Source organism: Prionailurus bengalensis, chromosome C2 (genome assembly GCF_016509475.1).
Source record: "Prionailurus bengalensis isolate Pbe53 chromosome C2, Fcat_Pben_1.1_paternal_pri, whole genome shotgun sequence".
Lineage (NCBI taxonomy): Eukaryota > Metazoa > Chordata > Mammalia > Carnivora > Felidae > Prionailurus > Prionailurus bengalensis.
The window spans coordinates 3,639,198-3,660,683 of NC_057350.1; the positions used below are offsets into that span (position 1 = coordinate 3,639,198).

General features: G+C 53.0%; 1 protein-coding gene across 3 annotated transcripts in view; it reads right to left on the reverse strand.

Moving 5' to 3' along the window:
- UBASH3A (ubiquitin associated and SH3 domain containing A) overlaps positions 1 to 21,144 on the reverse strand; it is a 40,487-nt gene extending 19,343 nt beyond the window's left edge. For 2 of the 3 annotated variants that reach the window (XM_043593537.1, XM_043593536.1), the window contains exons 1-7: positions 20,933 to 21,144; positions 19,093 to 19,146; positions 16,189 to 16,375; positions 13,773 to 13,971; positions 10,194 to 10,363; positions 8,947 to 9,155; positions 454 to 580 (exon numbers count right to left, since the gene is read on the reverse strand). In XM_043593537.1, coding sequence (XP_043449472.1) covers positions 454 to 580; positions 8,947 to 9,155; positions 10,194 to 10,363; positions 13,773 to 13,971; positions 16,189 to 16,375; positions 19,093 to 19,146; positions 20,933 to 21,045 — 1,059 coding nt within the window. In that variant the 5' untranslated portion in view covers positions 21,046 to 21,144. The remainder of the gene's footprint in view (positions 1 to 453; positions 581 to 8,946; positions 9,156 to 10,193; positions 10,364 to 13,772; positions 13,972 to 16,188; positions 16,376 to 19,092; positions 19,147 to 20,932) is intronic. The other variant, XM_043593539.1, reaches the window with a different exon arrangement.
- Positions 21,145 to 21,486: the final 342 nt, after the last annotated feature.

Sequence of the window (21,486 nt, forward strand, 5' to 3'; positions counted from 1 at the left end):
CCTCCGTGCCCTTGCTGTGCCCCAACGCCTGGCCCTGCGGCCTCTGGCCCTCACGATTACCGAGCACCAGCATCCTCTCTCCCAGTGCAGACTTGAAAGCTCAGAACATCCAACTTTTGGGGCTCTGGGGGAGGTCGCTGCTTCAGGGCCACACAACTTGCTGATGAGATCATTGGTATTAGAGTCCGGGATTCTGGGTAGGGCTGTGTCCCTGCGTTTTCCCTGCCTTATGTCCTGGCATCATTACTGACAGAACGACAGACACGTGCTTTGTGTTCTTGCAATGCCCAGCAGGCTGCCGTGAGGGGCTCGCAGGCCGGCTCACAGCTATGGGGCGTCCATCCCTCTGCCCCCCCGGGTCTGTAGCCATACCCGAGGGCCTGAGTCTCCCAGGCAGTTGACATAAAGTGTGGTTTCCCTTCGTTCACCTTGTAAAGCAGGGAATTCTGTCACCTGTAAAGCCTGGATGCTGCTAACGTCCCTCGGCGTCTGTGGAGGGTGCGGTTCTCCGTTTCGCCTGCTGCTGGCTTCCCCATCCTTTCTGGAGACCAGGTCCATGGCCAGGCTGAAGGTGTACGTCCTGTGGAGGAAGAAACGAGGGTGCTCTTGTCATGAAAGCATTGGGAAGCGACCTGCCTGCATCTGGTCACGCGTGTGTGTGGGAATGCTCACGACAAGATGGGCAGGTAAGGTCATTGTCGAGGACACAACACAATGGCGTGTTCAAGGAGCTCAGTGCTCAGCGCATAACAAATCTCGAGTAAATCCTGGTTGTCCGTCATGACTGTTGCCACCGGTTATGGGCTGAGCCGCGTCTCCTTGACATTTGGAGTCCTGACCCCCAGTACCTCAGAGCATGACTTTATTGGAAACGGGGTCTTTTCCAATAGGTAATTACGGTAAAGAGGTAATTACGGTAAAATGTGGTCAGCAGTGTGGCCCGATTCTACATTATAAGAAGAGACCAGGAGGTACAAACACACGGATACTGGCACAGAGGAAAGACCATGAAGAAGCACCGGGAAGGTGGCCGTCTACACACCAAAGAGAGGGGCCTCTGGAGGAACCAGGCCTGCCGACACCCTGATCCTGGACTTGCAGCCTGTGACCCTGACAGAATAGATGCGGGTGGTTTCCGCCCCCGGGTCTGTTGTGCGGTAGGGTGGTCCAGGCAACCCAGTACCAGGTCCTCGTAGATTCACCTTCTGAAATAGCCAACAGTGGGAAGATAGGTGTGGTTGGGATATAAGAATGAATAAGCAGTGAAGAGACACATTAAGATCTAGGGAAACACGGAGGAAAGGGGTGGGACGCAGGGAAGAAATCGCTACTTGTCCGACCAACCAAGAGAGATGCTGTGAGGTGGGCACGCCTCCAGGTGGCCTGGGAAGGACGGAGGGGGAAAAGTTACAGCTAAATAGAGTGGGGTGAGCTCCTCAACATGAGAGGGGCCTTGCAGGTGCCCCAAGTGAGTGTGTCTGGAAGGAACAGGGAGAGTGGCCAGAGGAGGACAGAGAAGGTCATCTACCTGCTCCACGAGCAAGAAACTGGCCAAGTTCCCTATGGGAAATTCATTTTATCAAAGGAGAAATCGTGTTTATAAATTCTATGTTGAAATAATCTACAGTCGGGGCACCTGGGTGGCTTAGTCAGTTGAGCCTCTGACTTGATTTCGGCTCAGGTCACGATCTCATGGTTTGTGAGCTCAAGACCTGTGTCGGGCTCTGTGCTGACAGTGTGGAGTCTGCATGGGATTCTGTCTCTCTCTTTCTCTCTTTGCCCCTCCTGTGTGCATGTTCTCTCTCTCTCTCAAAATAAAAGTAACAAACTTAAAAAAAATAAATATAAAAATAATCTATAGTCAACAACCAAATAATCCAACTAAAAATGGGCAGAAGACACGAACAGACATGTCTCCAAAGAAGACGTTCAGGCGGCCAACAGACACATGAAAAGATGCTCATCATCACTCATCATCAGGCAAATGCAAATCAAAACCACAGTGGGCTATCACCTCACACCTGTCAGACTGGCTAAAATTAACAACCCAAGAAACAGCAGGTGTTGGCGAGGATGTGGAGAAAGGGGAACCCTCTTTCACTGCTGGTGGGAATGCAAACTGGTGCAGTCGCTCTGGAGAACAGTACGGAAGTTCTTCGGAAAGTTAAAAATAGAATTACCCATCGATCCAGTAATTGTGTTACTGGGTATTTACCCCCCAAACACAAAACACGAATTCAAAGGGATATGTGCACCCCTATGTTTATAGCAGCATTATCTACAATAGCCAAATTACGGAGAGACCCCAAGTGTCCACCAGCTGATGAATGGATAAAGAAGATGTGGTATATAGATACAATGGAGTATTACTCAGCCATCAAAAAGAATGAAATTTTGCCATTTGCAACAGCGTGGATGGAGCTGGAGGGTATTATGCTGAGTGAAATCAATCAGTCAGAGAAAGCCAAATATCGTATGACCTCACTCATGTGGAATTTGGGAAACGAAACAAATGAGCAAAGGGGGAAAAAAGAGAGAGAGAGAGAGAGAGAGACAAATCAAGAAACAGACTCAACTGCAGAGAGCAAACTGATGGTCACTAGAGGGGAGGTGGGTGGGGGATGGGTTAATAGATGATGGGGATCAAAGAGTATACTTATGATGAAATTAATTAATTAATTTAGTTTAAAAAACCTACAATCTGAGTGGAGAAGAGGAGCAGTAGCTAGAAAGGGAAACAAGAAAAAAGGGCTTGTGCTTGAGTTTGTTTTTAAGGATAGCGGCGTGTTTGTTTGCTGGCGGGAATGACGGGGGGGAGAGTCTTGGGAAGGGCAGATGCTGGAGCGGAGCCCTCGGAGGGCATGCGATGCCTGGGGGCACGGGGTGTGGGGCGCCGTGGGCCCCTGGGCAGGAGTTCCAAAAGCCCGGTGTGGTCTGATGGGGGAGAAGGGCACGTGGGCCCAGGCTGCAGGTGGGCGGGTGGCCTGGTGGCCAGAGCTGGTGGCCTCTCTTCTGACTGTTCACCTGTCACTGTGGCCAAGAGTGAAGAATACGGTAGGTGACCTCTTGGTGAAACGAAAACGTCAGAAACGAATCACCCAGAGGGCGGACACCCGGGTCGCAGCCGGTGTGGTCACGGAGGGAGAGAAGGGGAGGTGATGTGCTCACGGGGACGACCTATCAGGGCTCATCGTCCTCATTCCTGTGCTCCAAAGAGCATTGCTCTCCTCCTGACCTTCCGACTGTAGTGTACTTCATTCTTCTTAACACCCCAAACCCTTAAATTCTAAGCCTTTAACAGTCAGTGTTAAAGACCGATCTGCTAGGTCTCTGATTAAGACTCCTTCTGGGGGCGCCTGGGTGGCTCCGTCAGTTAAGCGTCAGACTGATCTCACTGTTCGTGAGTTCGAGCCCTGCATTGGGCTCTGTGCTGCCGGCTCGGAGCCTGGAGCCTGCTTTGGATTCTGGGTCTCCCTCTCTCTCTGCCCCTCCCCTGCTTGTGCTCTCTCAAAAATAAACACACAAAAAAGACTCCTTCCACTACTTGTATGCTTTCAAAGCTCCCCTCAGTGTAGAAATCAGAAATACATTCATTTAAAGTGCATTCTACCTGACATGATTTTCTGCTTCCGTTCAATTCTCATCTTTGTCGGGAATGGAGTTCTGTGTATGAGGTGAGGCCACATAAAATACTGTTCGTTTTATGCCCGTTTCTTCCTCTGCTTCTGATGTGTCGAGCAGGTTGTAAACTTCCTGATGGGCCAGGTTCCCCGTTCTGGTATCTGTTTTGTGCCACTGATCTGTTTTTCTCTTTCCCTCAATCCAGGACTATATCGTCAGTTTATAATAGGTTTTTAACATCCTAGAGTAACTATCTCTTCTCATTTTTATTTTTCAAAGTTTTCTCAGCTCTTCTCCCATACATTCTTCCAGATAAACTTTTCAACCATTCGGTAGAGTTCCAGCAAATGATTCCGTTGGGATCTTTTCCTGCAATTTCATTAAACCTGGAAGTGAATCCGAGAGGAATCGATACATTCACGATTCTTCTTCCTCAGTCATGAACGTGGTGTGTTTGTACTTCCTCGGCCCGTGTGTGAACGTCTGTATTTCTCCCATACAGACGTCATGTCCCCGATTCGCCCGCAGTCACCGCTAGCCCCCACAAGTTCATGCTGAGACCTGACCAGGGTCAGATTCTGGGGCTCCCCGGGAGCATGCCCCCTGCACCCCAGGCTCTGGCCACCGGCCCCCCACACACACCGCCTCGTGCCCTGGACCATTCGTGCCTGCGTGGCATTTTGATTTGGCGAGTGCACTTCTCAAAATGTCTGCAAGTTGTACCTTCTGTTTTCGGGTTGTTGCCCTGCCTTGTGCTGGAAACTCCCACTGGCGGGATCCAGGTCACATGGATTTCTTCTGCTCATGTATTGTCACAGTGTCGGTGGCCAGCTCCTGAGAGGTGCGGGCTTTTGTTGGCCATAAGTGGACCAAGAACACTGGAATCCACGTCCAGACCGCTGACATTCTTCCCTCCTCCCGTAGCAGAGGCCCCATTCGCAGTCTCCTACTGACAAAGGAAACGTCGTGGTTTCCTCTTCCGGGGCGGGGGTAGGGGGGGAGGGAATGGCACATCCTGCTAGTGTTCTTCTACCTCACAGACAGCGAAGCCTCCTTATCTATAAATAACATCTGTGAAGTCTACAGTCAGAGAGAAAACCAAATTGTTTTTTGCCTGTCTGTCAAACGCAAGTTTTTTTTTCAGAGTAGCCTTCACACCCAGGGCAGAGCCCAACGTGGGACTTGAACTCACGACCCTGAGTTCAAGACTTGAGCTGAGGTCAAGAGTCAGACGCTTAACCGACTGAGCCACCCGGGCCCCCCAACAAAGGAAATATAATCAAGATTACAACGAGAGGAGAAAGGAAATAACTGAACATTTAAATAGTTCGGATTTTCTCTTGAACTTAAGAGAACTACTTAATGGCCAACTTACACCATGAAAATAGATGGGTTTAAATTCACCGTGGCTTTTAAAAAGGGCGTAACTGCAGTCTGTGGGGTTGTGTGGACCACATCCTCATAGTAGATTCCTGGGACAGCTATAACAAGGCGCCACAGACCAGGTGGCTGCAACCACAGACATTTACTGTCTCAGGGCTGGAGTTCAAGGTCCAAGATCCAGGTGTGGGCGGGGCTGGCTCTTCCTGAGGCCTTTGTCTTGGAGGTGTGGATGCTGTCCTCACCGTGTCCTCATACAGTTGTTCCTCTGCATGTGTCTGTGTCTTCATCCCCTCTTCTCACAGGGACACTGGTCAGATTGGGTCAGGACAACCTTAGGGACCTCATTCTACCCTAATCACCTCTGTGAAGATCCCGTCTCTATAGTCACGTTCTGGGGTGCTGGGGGCCAGGACTTCAACATAGAAATTTGGGGCAGACGATTCAGCCCATGACAGTGCCTTTATTACATCTGAGATACTTGCCACCGACTCGCTCTGTGGCTTTGGAAATTACTGGACAGGTGTGGCTTTAGTTTTGAAAATCTTCTCACCCTGCCCAGAGGACAAACTGTTCTCTGAGCTCTAACCTTCAAAACCTCTCTGCTGTTTGTTCTAGATTATGCTATATCCATTCTTTTACGTAGAGCATTGAAAACCACTCTGAACCAGGAAGACATTCCCTCATCGTATTATGCTGGTCCCCTCTGATCTCCTTCTTCAAGGCCGTGGACAGATTTTTGGGGGGCGATTTTGTTGCCCAGTGAATCCAAAGACGCCTGGGACCATTTCGAAAAGGCTGGCATTGTATTGATGATGGGTGACTGATGTTTCAATCGCCAAGCAATGAACACACCTAGATGTGCATAGGTAGAACATACCTATGCAACCTCATACCGAGAAGGGTGTCTCCTCTGGCAGGTAGGGGCTGCTCCCGGTGCACGTGCACATCTGTCCTCGGGCACTGTAAGGCCAGTGGTTGCACATGCCAAGTGGGAGTCCTGAAAGCTCCCAGAGGGGATGGGGGTGCTTCCAAAACATGGCCAGTCAGACACCCCATCGCCGAGCCTACTATGACTTATTTTTCTCTCTTTTTGTTTCGATTGTCCTTAGTATTTATTAATTCATAAGGGAAACGTGTCTTTAGGAAGAATAGTCCCAGAAATGTCAGGGGTAAAGTCCAGAATGGTTACGTTGGCCACAGGTGGCTGGAGGATTAATTGTGAAGCAAAAATGTAGGAGCCAAAAACTCATCTTCTACAGAATCTTCGCCATGTAGTTCTAGAAATATCTCAGTTTGCCAACTTCCTGGTGGCAGTGAAGCTCTCACATCCTGAGCAGAGAGTGAAGGACCTGCCTCACCCTTCCTGGAACTTCGACGGTCAGTTAGGGTATAACCAGTATCTCCTGATTTCTTAAACAGTTCATTAGACTGGATGGTGGATGGAGTTGGTTCTCAAGGGAAACAAGTTCTTCCTTAATTGTGTGACATCATCCAGCCTCCCCACCTCCCTGGGCCAGAGTGTCCTCGACTCTCCAGGACAGGAGGCCCTATTGGATTATCTCTGCAGTCCCTTGTGGCACCAATGGCCCATGACTTTGTGGTAGCCCACAGGACCCATGGCCGTGTCTGCCCTCACACGGTGGTGTTTCTCGCAGACAACTGGTCTACCGCATCTTGGTTGGCCGTGACCATTCTGTGGAAGCTGTGTCCCTTTTGCATCAGGTGTGGGAAGGGATCTCACAGCATGCATGCCGGCTGCAACCTAGCCCTGGATTTGTCTGACTTCTCCCCCTTTATTGTCTCTTTGACCCCATGTCCTTATATTCTTTTCTTCAAATTTAAAATGGATGAATTTATATTTTGAATAAGTAACACATATATATATATATATATATATATATATATATATATGGTTCAAATACTTACAAATCATGGATGGTAGAGAGTGAAGTCCCTTCCCCAAGTCCTTTTCTCTTCCCCAGCCCCTTTCCCAACTCCCAGGGGACCACTGTGGGAAGTTTCTAGAGATTCTCTTTTCCGGGCAATGTTTAGGCACAGGCATGCATATAAATCCATATTAAGCACATATATGTACAGACAATGGTTTTTTACTTTACCCTTCCCCACAAATAGCTCTGTAATATACACCGCGTTCTGCAACCTATCTTGGATTTTTCCATATCAGCACGTAAAATACTTTCTTGTGACCCTTTTTAAAGACTGCAAGTATTGTTTTATACGGATATATCCTAATTTATTTCACTAATACATTGTTTCATGATTTAACGGTCTCTTTTAGGGGAAGTTTAGGTCGTGGTGGGAAGCATACACACACCTTTTCCTGGTTAGCCAACCAAACACTAAGCTGGGTGCTGCTGTGCAGAGATTTTGCAGATGCTATTAAAGTCCCGGTTGGCAGACTTTAAATTAATGAAAAGGGAGATTATCCTGGGGGGGGGGGAGGGGAGCCTGACTTCTTTCATTGGAAGGTCTTTAAAAAAGGCTCAGGGCTTCCTGGAGCTCAGTGATTCCAAATAGCAGCTGTGCCTGCAACCATTCTCCCACCTGCCTGGGGGGCTTCCTCCCCGATTGTCAGAGGCAGACAAGTGCTTCCAGGAGTCATGGCTTCCAACGTTTGTGGTCCCCTCCCTCCCTTCTTGCCTGCCTGTCCTTGCTTAGCTAGCCCCAACAGTCACACACGGCAATTCCTTAAATGTGTGTGTATGTGTGTGGTGTGTAACATGGCCATACATTATAATATAAATAATATGATGTAAATAGAAATTATTACATTATTAATAGATAAGTTTTTGTATATTAAATACAAAATGTTCTACATTTTATAAGTGCATTTCTATTGTATGTGTGGATATGTATATAAATTACTGCTTCTCTGGCTAAACCTTAACTGCTCCTCAACTTGGTATTAAGCGTGGGGTGCTGCTGTGACAAATACCTAAAATATGGGAGCAGCTCTGGGATTGAGCCGTGGGTGGAGGTGGGGAGAATTTTGAGACACACGCTAAAAAAATTACTTTGGACAGACTCTTCGTGGTCTTATGGATGCTGGTGAGAGTCACACGTTCCAGGAAACTGGAGGAAGGGGGATCCCTACCATGTAGTGGCAGCAAGTTGAGTGAAGTTGGTCGCGTCGCTAAGAATATTTCCAAGCACCGGTTTCCTTTTGTTGCTCACAGTAACACATGTGAGGAAAGAGATTAATGGAGGGAAGTAAATGGGACAAAAGGAACCGGTACCTAATGACTCTGAGCAACCCCAGCCTCTCCAGACGAGGCTAAAAGTGCTAAAATGAAGAGATTCTACAGCTGAACATGAAGAAGCCACCAGGAGCCCCAAGGCTTCTGGGAGATGCGTTCTGCCAACACCACGTGAGCTTGGGGGAGGACCCTGGGCTTCAGGTAAATCCCCAGCTCCGGCCGAAACCTGAATGTGGCCTCGAGAGACCCCGAGCTAAGCCGTGCCCGGATGCCTGCTGCAGGAAAAGTATGAGGTAATAAACGTGTGCTGCTTTAGCTGGGGAGTTCATGGTCATCTGCTACAGAGCAGTAGAAAACTGGTAATGGACCTTCGGACTTGACAATTGACACACTGAGCCGAAGGCTAGGTAAAGCCAAGCTCAGGCTCTCTGATATAATCTGTCGGGTCCATAATACGGAAGTTTTTACAGTCGTTTTGGGATTACGATCTCAGAAGCCACATAGAGCAATTCATGCTTTCTGAGCATTATTTGCAGAAAACCATGGATTGGCCAAGATATTTACCGTATACCTGCAGGGATAATGTCACCAGCATGGAGAAGGCAATTTTCTTTCCAGTGATGGAATGGTCTACAAGCACACGGCAACCACTGTTTTCCGAGGGACGTTCTTGGCTGTTAATCAGAGAGAAGACGTTTGGGCTGCCGCTAGAGGCAGTACTCACCTGTGCTTGACCCAAGTGTCAGACTCATTGGCTTGCTCTGTGTAGTTCTCGGGCAGGAAGCCCCGGCAGCCGGTCCGCTGGGAGGTCCCAATCACCCAGCCCTCGCTGGTTTCCTCCTGCTGGGTGGGGTCCACGAAGATGTAGTCGCCCGGGCTTAGTGTCAGCTCGTCCTCGTTCTGGGGTTTGTACTGAAATAGGGCCCTGAGGGTCTGGAAAAGACGTGAGCATTTTCATGTCTCAAACTTGGGCTGGGAAAGATGGCAGCATGAGAGAGATGACATCTGCCCTTTGCCCCCAGGCTCCCCGGTTGTGCTCTACGACTCCAGGGCCTGTCCAGGCTTGTGTCGGGTGACAGATAGTAGCCGATGACAGACTATGGCACAGAATTCTTTGGATAGGTTTGGAAATGAATTCTGGTATTTACCTATCATCTATCTATCATCTGTCTATGTATCTATCTATGTATCTATGTATCTATCCATCCATCCATCCATTTATCTTATCTATCTAATCTTTCTACGTATGTATCCATATCTACCTATCTCTCTAATCTACTTATTTATTCGTATCTATTGTCTATTCATCTATCTATCTATCATTTATCTTATCTACCTGTCTAATCTATCATCTATCTATCCACATCTATCAATTATCTATTCATCTATCTATCTACCTATGTCTATCATCTCTTATTACTACTTATTTCTAATATGAAAGATCTTAGAGCAGAATTAGACATTCACATCCACCTCCCTTGGCGTAAGGTTATTTATAGCCTTTCATACAACACGGAACACGGTGGATTCATCCATGCTACTTCCACGGGTCTGAAAGGAGCACTGCAAGCTTTCCATCTAAACCATCCATCTCGGGGGAGGAAGTCTTGCGTGAGGTTTCACTGAAATCGTCATTTAAGCAAATTAATAAGCAACACCATGTACTCATAAATTTTTGCAATAGTCCACTTTTTATTGCCAGAAATGGTACTGGTGTTTTTTTTCAAACTTTTTTGTGTCTGCCAGTCATACATAAAAGAATACTAGTTCTAAATTTGCACAGAAATAGGAATGATGTAAAAAAAATAGTAGAAGGGCTTCCTTTCCCTGAAATACCTCCAGAGGAGGAGGGCTCCTGGGGGTAAGTGCTCTATCTCCTGGTGGGCCGCCATTGGCTCCCCTGGGGAGTGTCCAGTTCAACCGCCTGGCCAGGGCCACTCCGGCCGAGGCTCCCGGCCTGGGTTCGCTCACCTGGTAGTGCACGAAGCGCATGTCTCGGGAGTACAGCACGGCGGTCCACTGGCAGCTGTGGCCTGGGTGGATGGCTCTGGCCAGCTGCTCCAGCGTCCTCTGGTGGTGGGGGTAGAACTTGTGGGCCAGGGTCAGGTGCAGCTGCTTGGCGCAGGGCTTCACGGTGCAGTCTGCAAAACCAGGTCAACACGAGGATGGTGGGCGCTTTTACCCCCACCGTGGGCGCTGCGTGTGTGTGGGGTGGCTACGCATCCACGACGGCTACGTGCCCAGGGCTGGTATGCGAAGCCTGTCTGCCTGGTGCCTCCTGCCTCTGCCCCCTCCTTCCCCCCAGATTGTGCCATTTCACAGAGTTCAGCTTAAAAAATTTTGTAACGTCTATTCATTTTTGAGAGAGAGAGAGAGCAAGCGAGCATGAGCAGGGGAGGGGCAGAGAGAGAGGCAGACACAGAATCCGAAGCAGGCTCCAGGCTCCAAGCTGTGAGCACAGAGACCGACGCGGGGCTTGAACCCATGAACCGTGAGATCATGACCTGAGCTGAAGTCAGACGTTCAACCGACTGAGCCCCCCAGGCACCCCCCAGAGTTCAGCTTATAGAGGACATAGCTGGGTATTGCAAATCCTATAAGGAGGAGGAAGGAGGAGGGGTGGAGATACGGGTCCGGGTGTTTGGAGCCTATCAGTTTGCAAGCCAGTGGCCCGAACCTCTGATCAAAGTGGATGTAGTCACAGCTTCTCCGTTCATTTTCCGGGGCGCACACACTACCCAGCTGCCTGGACTCGTAACCTTGAACTCTGGGCCGATGGTTTTGGTTCTGCTGCAGAATCTCGGGAAGAAAATGCCACAGGGAACCCAACTGTGTCAAGCATGACGGCTTCTCTCACTTTGGCGAAGCAGGGAGCCCTCGGAGTGGTCGGTCCCTGGTGTCTTTGGGAGGCCTCTGCCCTGGTGGGTCCTGCCCTCCTGGTCCTCATTCCAGGGCCCTGAGGTCAGCCAGGATCTGACGGCCTCTGGGCCACAAAGTAGTTTGTGTTTGGGGGAGGCAGTGACCGACGGGAACTCGGACTTTGGTGTCACGTAGGCCTGGCTTTAGAGCCACCCTCCTCTCCTGGTGGGGCAACCTTGGGAAGAGCTGCGTTTGCACAGCAGCAGCCTGAGGATGGTGAGGGCCACCTGCTGGGGTGGCGCTGAAACCCGTCTCTTGATTCACATCTCCGGGAGTCTTTTCGTAACTACTGGTTACCGGCCACCTCTCCCCCGGGCAACACATACCAACAGACAGGCCCCGTTCTCCCCTGGAACGTGGCCCGGATGTTGCACTTGCTTCCTGGGCCCAGACCTGGTGGCCCAGTGATGTCTCCCATCCGCTACATGAGACATCAGTGGCAAACAAGAAACCGCCGAGGCGAGAAGCATAAATTGAGAGCACGTGTGGGTGGCGGGGACATTCTTTTCTTGGGTGTTTCGGCCGTGGGCGGAGGACCACCTGGCCACGTGAGTCAGTGTGGCCCGGGAAAGATCCATGCTGGTTGTCATCTGTGAACCACACGTGGCTTCTGCGTGGGCCCTTGTCTTGTCCGCTCTCCCCAGCCCCTGCCTCTGGGGGCGTGTCTCTGGGGCCAGACACAGATGCCCTGATGGGGACACACTGAAGCTGGCCGGCCCCTCCCAGTCCTTTGGGGTCAGGCCAGGGCACAGGCGTGGAGGGCAGGGTGAGAGCCGTGGGGTCGGAGCCTCCCTGGCGGAGCCCAGGGCTGGTCAGCCTGAACCCGGGTGGGGCCGAGCAAGACCGAGCTGGACTAAGGTTCTTGCTCTGACCCCCGCTTAGGGGACCCTATTGCTTTCCGGGGGCTGTGGTCACAAATGGCCACAAACTGGGGAGCTTAAAACCACACAAAGGTGCTCTCTCGCAGTCTGGAGGCCAGAAGTCTGTAGGCGTCCGCAGGGCTGCGTCCCCTCTGAAGGCTCTGGGGAGGCCCCTCCCTGCTGCGCCCAGCTCCTGGGGCTCCGGGTGGTCCCTGGCGTGTGGCCGCATCCTTGCGTCCCTGTGTCCTCCCCATGGCCTCCACCCCTGTGTCTCTGTGTTCTCTCCTCTCTCATGGGACCACCAGTCGCTGAATTTAGACCCCACCCTCCAGTCTGGCTGCCAGTCTGGCTTCATTTTAACTAATTGTGTCTGCAGAGCCCCTGTTTCCAAATAAAGCCTGTTTCTAAGGTTCAGGGTGGACAGGAATTTCAGGGGACACGATTCCCCCGCGCCAATGACCTCGAACAGGAATGTTCCCCTTCACCGGCTTCGGTCTCTTCATTTTTAAAATGGGGCCAGTGAGACCCAACTGGGGGATGCAGTGCATAAGGGAGGTGCCCGGTGTGCCTTGAGGCAAGGGGCTGACGGGGCAGGGCAGGACGAGACCACCTTGTCCTTTTGGCCACAAGGAGACTAAAGAGCCGTCACCTGACTCTTGTTTCTATAAAGGACGCCAATCAACAAAGCCATGGGGTAAGCTGCTAATCGTCCAGCAAATAGGACCCCGGAGCCCAGAGGCCAGCCTCCAAGTGGAAATCCGGGATTCAGTGACCTCCTGGCGTGGCCAGATCAGAAGGGGCCTCGACACCTGTGGAGGGGTAGGGTGGCGTCTCTCCACCAGGGTGCCGGGAGTCACCACAACACTGTACTTTTTCTGTGTGTCAGGACCGAGGGGGAACTCCACAGAAACAGGCTGCGTTGTTTGAAGGGCCAGAGTCCTCGCCGATTTGCAGAGAAAGAGCGACTTCTGGGGCTGATGTGACTTGATGAAGGCCCAGCGCTAACCAGAGACGAGGGAGAGACGCTCCTCTTCTGAGGTCAAGTCCAGAGTCCCTCCCGTGAACCCCAGCCGGATCCTGTCTCCAGACCAGCGCAGGGGTTGGGGAAAAAGGGAGGCTCAAAGATTCTCAAAGTGAATCTCGACGATCCTTCCCCGAGAGGCCATGGAGAAAACACTATGGTCTTCCCTAAAACATCAACAAAAACCAGCTAGGACTTGTGTTTTACACACAGCACTGACCCCGGGAGGGCATCTGTCCAAGGCGGGCATGGAGCTGGGGAGCCTCGGACGTCCCCGTGTGGGAACCAGCCTGTAATCCACCGTCATCACGTGACCACTCGAGGTCTCCTCCTGGGACAGTTTTCCAGGCAGCTGGAGCGCACCCAGTGTTCTGAAAACCCGTATCGATGCAGACAAAGGTATTCCCACTTGGAGAAAAGGTGGCCTCTGCTTTCAGAGTCTGCTTTCCTTCTGAAGGACATCCTGGCTCATTAGATTTAGCTCCGGCTAAGCTGTTCAGCCCCAGAGCAAGGCCACGTTGGAGGAGCTGGCTGAAAAGGGAGAGGTGGCGATGGAAAAGTCCTGGGCCAGGGCGTCTGCGTCCCCTGAGCCCAGCCCAGCCGGCGGCAGCAAGGAGCAGCCCGCAGCCCGCAGCCCGCTCCCCCCGCGGCTGGCCCGCGGCGCCTGAGGAGCAGAGCACGGCCCCGGACACAGAGCAGTCAGTCCCTGTCAACCGCGCCCTTCGTGTGCAACTGGCCAGGGCTGCCTACCTGCCAAGACAGCCACTTCCATGGCGAACGTCGTGGCGAATTCCCGGATGACGTCCGCAGGGCTGTCGCTCACGAAGAAGCCCAGGTAGCTGATGGAAGAATGGAGAGCCAGAGGGACGACCAAGGGGAAGGAACCCCGGATCCTGTCCCCGGCTCTCTTTAGAGCCTCGTACAGACACTCCACTTTGTGGTCCTCGCACTAGGGGAGAAGAGACAAGGATGTGCTTTTCAGAAGGGCAGCTATTAGCTTAGTTGATTCGGATCAGGCAGCCCCGCGAGCCTATTTGTGGCCACAGTGCTGGAACGTGATTCTCTCGCCCCCGCGTCTGGGGCTATGGATTTGTTCTGCACCCCGCCTCGGTTTCTTAGAGATTCCAGGTAAGATTCCTTTTGGAATGGAGTGTCCTCTAAGGGTCCAGGTTGGAAACGCCTGTCACCCTGACTTACCTCTCGTCCCTCTGTGTCATGTTGACTCAACCCACAGCTGTGCTCAGCTGTTCGGACTTCTGGAGGCTTCTCCTAGACTCGGAGGCAGCCACGGTGCATGCACGGCTCCGGGCCCCCTGCTCAGCCTGAGTGCCAGGCTGCGGGCACCGGCCGGACCCTCACCGCCCTTCCCCACTCCTGGTTCCTGGGCTCAGCGCTGCCCAAGTGCCTCCTGGGCTTGAAGACCTTCCTCCATGTGGAAGACTCACGTGGCCACGTGGGACCGCGGTGAGACCACAGTGAGACCACGGTGAGACGCAGACCCTCCCCCGCCCCCCCAAGCAGGAAGTTAGCCCAGCCCTGTGCTTCCCGGCACTGGCTCCCCCCAAATTTCCCACAGCACCTTTCATTCTTGTTCGAATCAGCTGCATTGTAGTTTTAAGATGCATTTTCACGTCCCCCCTGACCAGCGGCTCGCTAAACTCGTCCCTGTGTGTTGCGTCTTTGTGGCCCTCGCGGGTCCTGGGAAAGCGCCTGACGCACGGACAGTATAACCCTGAATAAATGACTGTCTGTCCACAGCGTGTCTCTCGGTCTCAGGTCAGTAGTCTGGGGGCACCGGGTCGTGTATGAACAGAGCCGCAATGGACATCCGCCCGTGGAGGCTGGACTTTTTCCTTTCACAGCGTCAAAAGCAGAGGCTGCATTTCCCTGTCACTCTTTCGCCGGAACGGCTGCTCAGCCAGCCTGGCAGCGTAGGACGGGGCTAGGGGTTGGTGGGGCGGCTAATGCAGGAGAAGGGAGGGGTGTGTGTGTGTGTGTGTGTGTGTGTGTGTGTGTGTGTCTGGACGTGGACGTGGGAAGAGGACCTAAAGGCCCAGGTGGCCCCCTCGCTGGAGTGATGAAGCATGGCCCATTCGATGGTTATTTTCATCACAGTCTCTGGCTCCTTCCTTTCCCTGACGAGCTCCTAAGCACAAGCTGGAAAACAGCTTGACCGTCACAAACGCCGTTGCCGGCAAAGTAGGGTGACCCACGCGCCCCAGTGTGCCCGGGACTTTCCTGGTTTTAGCACTGAAGGTTCTGTGCCTTGGGAGCCCCACCCCTCAGCCCCTGGTAAATCGGGGTGACCGTCAAAGGCTCCCGGGGAATCTGCTGGAAACATTCCCGGCGGAGGCTCGCAGCCCCCTTCCCGTGCACGCCGTGGAGCCTGGCACGGAGCGCTCCTCGGGCCCTGGCGGGACCCCTGAAATGAGTGGGCCCCTTAGAGCTTGCCGATGGCAGAGGCGGCCGGCCAGGGCGTGTCCTCTCCGGGTTTGTCTGGTGTGAAGCCACACAGGAAGTGGCTGTCGGCCCCTCCCTCTCTCTCATGCCCTCCTGCTTCTCTGTTGAGTGGCCCAGGTCCTTCTCCCCTTTCCAGGACCCCTGTGAAGCTGCGTGTTGGGCCATATTCTAAATCAGGGCCGGTCCCCACAGAAGCAGGGAACGGTTGCGCACTTGCAAGGGCCAGCAGCGACCGATCTTTAGTTCATCCGTCACACATTTCCGCAACACCCGCTCTGGGGCACCGTGCTGGTCTCAGGCCACAGAGGTGAGTGAGGCGTCCACCTTGTGGCGATTCAGCCTCGTGGGGGCTGCAGGGCTGCACCGGACACATGGTCACGCCACATGGACAGTGCCACGAGAGATACACGCCAAAAGATGACGGGAGCACAAAGGGCAGCAGCCCCTTCTGCCCAGGGAGCTGGGCAAGACTTAACAGAGGGAGGGGATAAGTGAGTGGGGTTTTGCGGAATGCGTTGGAGTTGACCGGATGAGGCTGAGGAGGAAAGTAAAGGGTGTCCCACACGAAGAGGACGGCTAATACTACAGTCGTGGGAAGTAGATCACGTGGCTGCCCTCAGTTGTATCCAACATCGCTTAGTTATCTCAGGGAAATGGCTTCAGCGGCCTGGTAATGAGCATTAAAGGCGTGTTGGGGCCGACTCACCGTGAAGAAGTCACAGAGCGTTATGTGCGGGAAGATCTCATGAGCTCGGTTCTTCGTGCACTGACGCTTGCTCTCTCTCCAGAACTCTTGAAGTTGTTCCAGCAGGGACCCCGTGGGGCAGAGGAACAGGGCATACTCCTGGGGGATGGGATCGTCCAGAGAAGGGTCGTTGCGATGACAACGTAGCCTGTAACAGAGAACGGCGCTGTCACCCGAAGCCAGGACGAAAGGACCCTTCCCCACGGAGGGCAGCAACTCGGAGGAACAGGCCGTGCCGAGCACGTCCAGCCCCCACGCTGCACCCCCAGCCCCTCTCGGGCGGGACTCAGCGGGCCCAGGCCGCGGAGCAGCTCAGGGGCCGCCCGAGTCTCGGACCCGCGTTAGTCTGACTCCCAGGCCAGAGACCAAGGAAATGAGAGAAGGTGACGGGAGACCTCAGCACCTCTTCAAGCGATCTTTGGGACCCAGCCATCCCCCTTAGTGTTGAGAACAGTTTGCAGAAAAAGTTCACATTTTAATTGTAGCAGACTTCAAATTGAGTGTAAAAGTTAAAACTGCAGAAAAAAAAATAGACGAAATTTAGGTGGCTATTACATATTTTCTTTGCATTCAGAAGCTTGCTTTAAGGACAAGGAGACATGACCTACAACCCCAAATTCAAGTTCATTCTCACTAACAACAAAAACAAGAAGGGGGACCACCCCAAGGTGCTATTTTGCTCCTCCGTCAAACTAACAAAATGCCTTTGAAAGGATAAAAGTTACGCCCAGTGGTGTCAAAGGGGCAGCGAATTTGCGCAAATTTGTGTGTACAGGAGCAAATTGCCAGGACGCACCAAGAGCCTTAAAATACCCATTTCATCCGACGATTCTACAATTCCATTAACATTTCTACTTCCAGAAATTTCTCCAAAGCAGGAAGCAGACGGTACGCCTAAAACTGCACGCATATTTTATTGTACGGTTACGGGTCCCGGTTAGGAAACATGAGATGAAGGACGAGGAGTGGATTTACCAGGTATTCGTCAGGATCCGCAGTTTTGACAACTTTCTAATGACTCAGAGACGTGCCCGGGATGTGAAAGTAAGTTTAGCGGGCAGTGTGCCGCCCCTCGAGGAAACACTAGTTTCGCACAGATACAGTCTCCTTAAGAGTAAAAACAAATACCAACAGGGGGCGCTCTGACCCTTTATCCTGACCCCCTTCCCCCTGCACACACGTGTCCTCTATTGTCACTTTGCTTTCTCCTCCTAGAAACCCAAGTAACAAATCCATAGATAACACTCGTGTGGGTTTTGCATAAATCACAAGCTGCTGCTTAAATTATTCTGCAGTTTACATTTTCTCCCTCGACCCCGTTTTTGTGCTTTATCCACACTGGCACGGAGGCATCTGGTTAAGTGGGTCCGAGTGACCCTTCGAAGGGCTGTGGGTGCCCGTCACACTCGCGGGTGATACTTCACTCATCCGTTCCGCTGCTGGACACTTAAACTGGTTTCTCTTTGAAAAATGTCATGGCGCTGTAATCAAGATCTTGGCCCGTGTTTTTTTAGGCCCTTTGTGTGTTTCCACGGCATGTACTTGGACGTGGAACCGGGCGGTCGGCTGTGATTGCCACCGGGACCGTGAGAGACCGCGCGTGGACGCTTGAAGCTGCCCTCTGTGTTTAACGGCATCTGAATTTGCGCTCCCGCGATTCGGTAAGGTCGGCCCACTCCTGGTTGAGCCTAGGGGACCCCACTGCCTCCCCGGGCCTCGGTGGGACTCGTGGTCTGGCTGACCTGTTGTAACCAGGGGGAAGGAACCGTGGCCCTTGAAACCGTGGGTTTCATCTGAAATTCAAATTTGGCGACTGACTTTAGAGGTAGCCTCACCCAGAGGCTTCTGGGTGTTTCCCTTTGCCTGGGAGACGGGTTGCACGTTTTGTCCTTGGCCTAGAGGTTCTGGGGGAAGAAGGAGGTCCCCGCTGAGGACACACTGGCCCCTCAGAGGCCCACTGTCCTCATTTGCCATCCTGCTCCGGGCGGGCACCGCAGCTGGGTGAGACCCGGTTTTTGGTGTTTGATTTTCGCTGTGGTTTTCCAGAGCAGCGCGTGAGGGGACTTCCCGCCTCGGGACAGAATGATGGCATCATGGCACATTCAGGCGGGACCGGGGGTTAAGAGGACCAGAGCAGAAAGCGGAGGCCCGCGACAGTGGGCGGCCTGCACAGTCGCGTAGCCGGTTTGTGGCAGAACCTCCTGGCACCCTGAGCTCCACACCCCGCCCCCCACCACCCGGCCCCCTTAAGGTGCAACGTGCCGATGCCTTAGGCGCCATTCGGGGCCACCAGTAAATTCTCTCCCCATCCGAGGGAGCCTGAGAGAGTGGTGGCCTGTATTTTATGTCGGAAGAAATAGCTCTTCCCTATTTACTCAACAAATCGCGTGGGTTTCTCCCTTCTTTGACAGTCACATGTGGATAAACTCAGATTTTTAAGTGAAGAAAGGCTTGTTCCAAGTTCAATCTCTCTACTTTGTTTTCCTTTTTTTAATGTGTATTTTTGAGAGAGAGACGGAGAGAGTACACACGTGAGCGAGGGAGTGGGCAGAGGGGGGCAGAGAGAGGGGGTCAGAGGATCCAAAGCGGGCTCTACACTGACAGCAGAACTCGACAAGGGCTTCGGACTCACGAACCGTGAGATCACGACCTGAGCCGCAGTTGGACGCTTCATCTACTGAGCCACCCAGGTGCCCCTGTTTTCCGTTTGAAATGCGGGCTCTTTATTCCTTTCCCCGGGTGCTGGGTGGGCAGGGTGCCTGCCCAGGGTGTATGGGGCCCTCCCACGCCCACCCCGGGGAGCTCTCGAGGCCCGAGCAGTTCAAGCCAAACACCCTGCACACCCGGGGAGGCAGCCGCACTCACCAGTCTGACGCCTCTTCTGCTGTCTTCCTTCCGGTGGCCGCCAGCGCCTTCAGCCTACAGGAGAGCAGGCCGGGAGGAGCATTCAGACCTTGCCTTCCCTTCTTTAGGGGTGGGGGGCACGGGAGAGGCAGGGCTAGCACTGTGGCACATGGGGCCCGGGCTGGGGGCCCCACGAGGACCTGCACTGCTTAGACTTTGAAGCCGGATGCCCTGACCAGGCCTCCGTGCGGCCTCACCGTGATTTCTGAAAACGCGGACCTGCTCACACCCCCCTGCTCGTTTTCCTTCGGGGGCTCCCACCTCCAGGAAACCTTCCCCGAGCCCCCCCCCCACCCCCAGCCTGCCCACATAGGGCCACCCTGCCTCGTCTATGAGCTTGTGTCTGTTTGCCTCCTCTACCGGCCTGCAGGGTCCCTGAGGCCCAGCCCTGTCCCACTCATCATTATAACCCAGGACGTACAGACACTGGGGTAACTGAACGGGGCCAACTTGGTCAGGATGGAAGGAGGCTAAGGTAACTCACTCAGGAATCCAGCCTGGAGACAGCTGGAGTTGATCAGCGGACCCACGTGACGCTGCTCAGAGCTGCTCTTTGGTGAATACCGACAAGGATGACATTGGTTTAAATCACAAGGCATTCTGAGCATGAGTCCAGCCTCGAGACCATCATAAAGGGTGGGCTTTAGAGGTGCCAAGAATAGGGCCCCACCCCTCCACCGCCTGTGTTCTCTGGCTTCGGTATCCCTGGCTGCACCCGGGGGAAGGTGCCCGGCGCGGGGCCTGGCACACGGCTCCGCTGCCCATTTCAAAGGCCCCCGGCTTATTATCAACATAAAGCGACCAAGTTCTGGTTTGGATTAGAAAAGAAAAGGGTGAAGTTTGGGGCGCCTGGCTGGCTCCGCTGGTTAAGCGTCCGATTCCAGCTCAGGTCATGATCTTGCAGTCTGTGGGTTCAAGCCCTGCGTCGGGCTCCGTGCTGGCAGCTCGGGGCCTGGAGCCTGCTTCATATTCTGTCTCTCTCACTCTCTCTCTCTCTCTCTCTCTCTCTCTGCCCCTCCCCCGCTCATGCTCTGTCTCTCAAAAATAAGTAAACATTAAAAAAAAAATTTTTAAAGAAGAAAAAGAAAAGGGTGAAACTTCAAAGTGATGGCAGCTAGTTTGCTCAGGGCTTTGTTATAACGTTTCAGGAAACCTTGGTCCCCAGTCCAAGGAGTGAATAAGTCTGAAAAATCAGTATCCCATGTGCCAACCATAGCTCATGGCTTCTGGGGACTTTGTCTCTCTCTGACAGGGTGGATCCTACGATGAACATTTTCTGTACGGGGACCTCCTCCTTGGGTAAGCAGGATCGATCAACACTGTTCCGGTAGTTTCTTAACCACCTCTTTTCACCAGCAGACACTGAAGAGATCTTGCCTACGGGTGACTGGTTCCCCCGCACCACTTAGAAATATTTCCTAGGTGGTGGTGCCCTCCACCGCTCCCTTCGGCCTAGAGTCTGAAATGCCTCCCAGGGTCGTCTCGGTCCCTGAACCACAAAGAGGCTGCCCAAGCCCCTCCAAACCCTGAGAAATGGGGGTGCCCCCGGAACACGTGGCTTCCGACTTTCACAACTTTTAGGGTCCCTCCACCAGCCAGCCAGCACAGTTTGACCAAAGGGCAAAGAGTATGTCATTTATAAAAAGCAGAGAAGGGCTGTATTTTGAGAGCGTATCTCGCTCGGCAAAGCGCACCCCTCGGGCAGGAAGTAAGTGCTCTGAGCTGCCTGCAGTTCTGTGGTGGGGCAGAAGCGTCAGTGGGCCGGGAACGCACGTCCAGCGGCCAGCAGGACAGTACTCACGCGGTGTGTACCGGGAAGCCCATTCCCAGAAGGGGCTCCAGCAGCAAGGACGGGCCGCGGACCTTGAGCTTGTTGGAGACCTTGGCGTAGAGCTGAGTCTCCCCGGCTGCCATCTCTTCCTGCCTGTGGACAGAAATGAATAGATAAAGCCAGAGAGAGAGACACACGCAGGCAAGGCTGAGGGTGTGAAGAAAAACCTCAAGCCCGTTTTGATCTCTCTGACAAAAGCTAATATCCTGTTTGCATGAGATGTTGGTTTTCAGAATGCTCTCTGCAGGGTGCTGGGGCGCCATGTCCACCGGCCCTATTTCCACATGGGGTTCACGTTCCGGAGGTCCAGCCAAGCCCCCACGCAGGATCAGCCCCTGACTCAGTTCCCCACTGGGGCCACCAGCCATGGGCCCCGGGCGACCCCAAGCCCCCTTGCCTGCAAACGAGATGTTAAACAACACGCCATCTACTGTCCCTGCGGGCTCTGACATTTTTGGTTCTTTTAATTATTCACTGACTCTGTTTTTGATTTTAGAATCTTCTGAAGTTTAATGTGGGTGCAG